Raw genomic sequence first — 2,694 nt, 5'->3', positions numbered from 1 at the left:
ATCTTTCAATGCCCTACCATGGTCAACTCACCTATGGGGTATTTTGACAAGATTACAGGATGTTTCCTGCCATACACAGCCTAAAATTGGGATAAGGGTGTAAGCTGCTTCTTCTTGGTCTTTTTCTTCCCCATCACATCACACTAGCTTGTCACGACTGTGTGGGCTCATGCTCGCTTCCGTTATTTAACTCCCCACTCCCCTCCCCTACCCTACCCTACCCTACCCTCCCCTCGCCGCGGCCTTCGTGTTGGCATTTAACGCGCCTTTCATCTCTCACCCACACTTTGCTTAGCGGGTCTTTGTCTCAATGCGTTTGCATTTCGATATGTCCGCTTTCATGCAACATGGATGGGAGGATTGAATTGACTCTAATGCAGCCATGCCACAGGCATTTACACACTTGATTGACTTTGGTAAGTGTCCCACCTGGGCACACCAAGACCAACCCACTGCTACTGGCTAGTTGCAGAAAAAGTCAGGTTGCGCTTACGTCGTGGAAGCTGGCACACTCGAAACAGACGAACATGGACCTACGTAATGCATTAACTAATCAAATCGTCAACACAGATGTTTTCTCCTTCCTATGGACCGAAAGCCTATGCTGGACTAATCACGTGAAGAGAATTGCTCTATTTGGGGCAAATATGTCTGCATAACAATCTCATCTCCGCTGTTGCAGGCTTGCCAAAACCGACGTTCACTGCATCTTTCTACGTTATTTACGATTATATATACTTATCGATACACAACCCTGGGGGAGCCAAAGGAGTGTTTGATGGTTTCGAGGTCCTCATGAAGACCGGTGTCCTCGACTCTGAAACTCCCTGGCGTTCAGTGGTCAACCTTACTGCTCAAAGGCCGACAACGTATTCAAGGTCACTGAGTCCGTTAACAGCACATGCACTGACGGTACGTGGACTCAAGCGGCCCAATACATTCAGCGAGATGGCAGACCCAGTGACATTTAGAGGAATGGATCGAGGTCTGTCCTCCTTTCCACCACTACTACTCTGCCTATGTGCAAACAGTAACTGCTTGCCATTCAGTCACCTTGATGCTTCACTTTGCCACATCCACACTGATTTACATGGGCACGCATGGGAAGCTATCACCATCCACGCATGTAATGACAAACATACCCATTCTGTACTGTGCAGATAAGAGTACTCCGCGAAATGTGAGACTTGAAGCAATCGACTCGCATACGGTGCACATGACATGGGATCCGCCAGCTGAATTCTACGATGGCATTACCGACTACATCATCTTTTGGTTGATCAATGAAGAATCCCAGGACTCCATCAAAGTCCCCCCAACTGGCTTCTATAACTTCACCGGATTGGAGCCAGGACAAAACGTTTCTGCCTCTGTTTGTGCACACAGTCAACTGAAATCTTCGCCGAACTTTGAATACATCGGTGTTTATAGTGCTTTAAAGACAACAACCACACCAGAGATGAAAGGAGGTGAGTCCCCCCTAATTGTCTTATCAAACACTGTGCTGTAAATCAAAATTGACAAGAGTACTGGGGAATTAGCTCAGAATAGGGCTTTTGTGACACTACCATCAAAATACCGCAAGATGCCTTTTATTATTTGCCTCATGTTACACAGTTAACAGCTCGTTGATGTGCATGCATTAGAGGAGATAATAAGGAAAATGTCCTGTTTCGGCTAGACGAGGAAGGCGCAGTTGTCACGACTGGGGGAACTACATCAACACCTGTAGTAGCAAAGACGTACAAACCTACACAGACCCCCTTACTTGGCGCATCTACTTCCACCGGCTCCTCTTCCATCGGATCTACCACCATTGCCTTGTTCACTTCCATGTTGACGGTTCTTGGAGGAGCTTTTTCCTAAGTCCGTGCTTTCTCCACCAACTTCACCCGTTAAGACTGTCACTCATCAAACACATCATTTTTCGTCGCAGGATTCAATAATCCTGCCATGGTCCTGTCGACAATTACTCGTCCTTACTTAGTCATCAATTCAACAAACATCGCGGGTACTTCTTCACCAGCTAATATAAATTTAAGCAAATCATTGTATTTTTCTTTGGCCGCAACCGGCTTTACTGCATTATGGTGGGTTTGGTCAGATCAATGTGAACTATGAGTGAATTGACTGCCTGATTTGCATGCTGATGTTGCCGTGTAGAAGGGGTTTGAAGGCACAATACACATTAGAAACCACCTCACTCTCTGTCACTTCATCGTCATTGCCTACTTACTGCCTTAAAGCGATACAACTCCGTTACTATTCACTCCAGGTGGAAGACGAATCGGGCACCACCAGTTGTGTGTGACTGGGTCGACCCAGTGACAGCGACGCATTCAGGCGCACACAGGCTCAAACTCGGGTACTGATGAATGGCGTAATTTTCTACATGCAAGCCTTAACACAAGGTGAGGTGGCAGTCCAGGCAATGGGATGCACTGGGTGAGGCATTTGATGGGTGCACTAACAACCACCAGTAAATAAAGCATGTACGGGCTTTTAAAGTATTTAGATCAGCAACAAACGCAAGAATCAACTCAGATTAGTTAGGCGAATTGGGAATTTAAAAGGTGAGGCATAACGGAGGTTGTTGAGAAAACAGAGGCCATTTGTTTGGCATCTCAAAAAGACAACTTGAATTTCACGCAGCATCGGCTGTCACATGGGCACAGTTGCAGTAGTCTTAGGGGT

The 2,694-nt window shown here is 46.5% G+C and overlaps 1 protein-coding gene across 1 annotated transcript; it reads left to right on the top strand. All coding sequences in view use genetic code 11, as the record gives it.

Annotated features, from left to right (window-relative positions):
• Positions 1-382: 382 nt before the first annotated feature.
• Positions 383-1,866, top strand: EGR_06376 (Oncosphere antigen A; the record flags this gene model as incomplete). Its single annotated transcript, XM_024495625.1, has 4 exons — positions 383-416; positions 683-985; positions 1,161-1,469; positions 1,649-1,866. The coding sequence occupies 4 exons, from the start codon at positions 383-385 to the stop codon at positions 1,864-1,866; spliced, it is 864 nt and encodes a 287-aa protein (XP_024349901.1).
• Between the last annotated feature and the right edge of the window lie 828 nt (positions 1,867-2,694).

This window comes from Echinococcus granulosus (assembly GCF_000524195.1).
Source record: "Echinococcus granulosus chromosome Unknown EG_S00056, whole genome shotgun sequence".
Classification (NCBI taxonomy): Eukaryota; Metazoa; Platyhelminthes; class Cestoda; order Cyclophyllidea; family Taeniidae; genus Echinococcus; species Echinococcus granulosus.
This window is presented reverse-complemented; position numbering and strand designations above follow the sequence as displayed.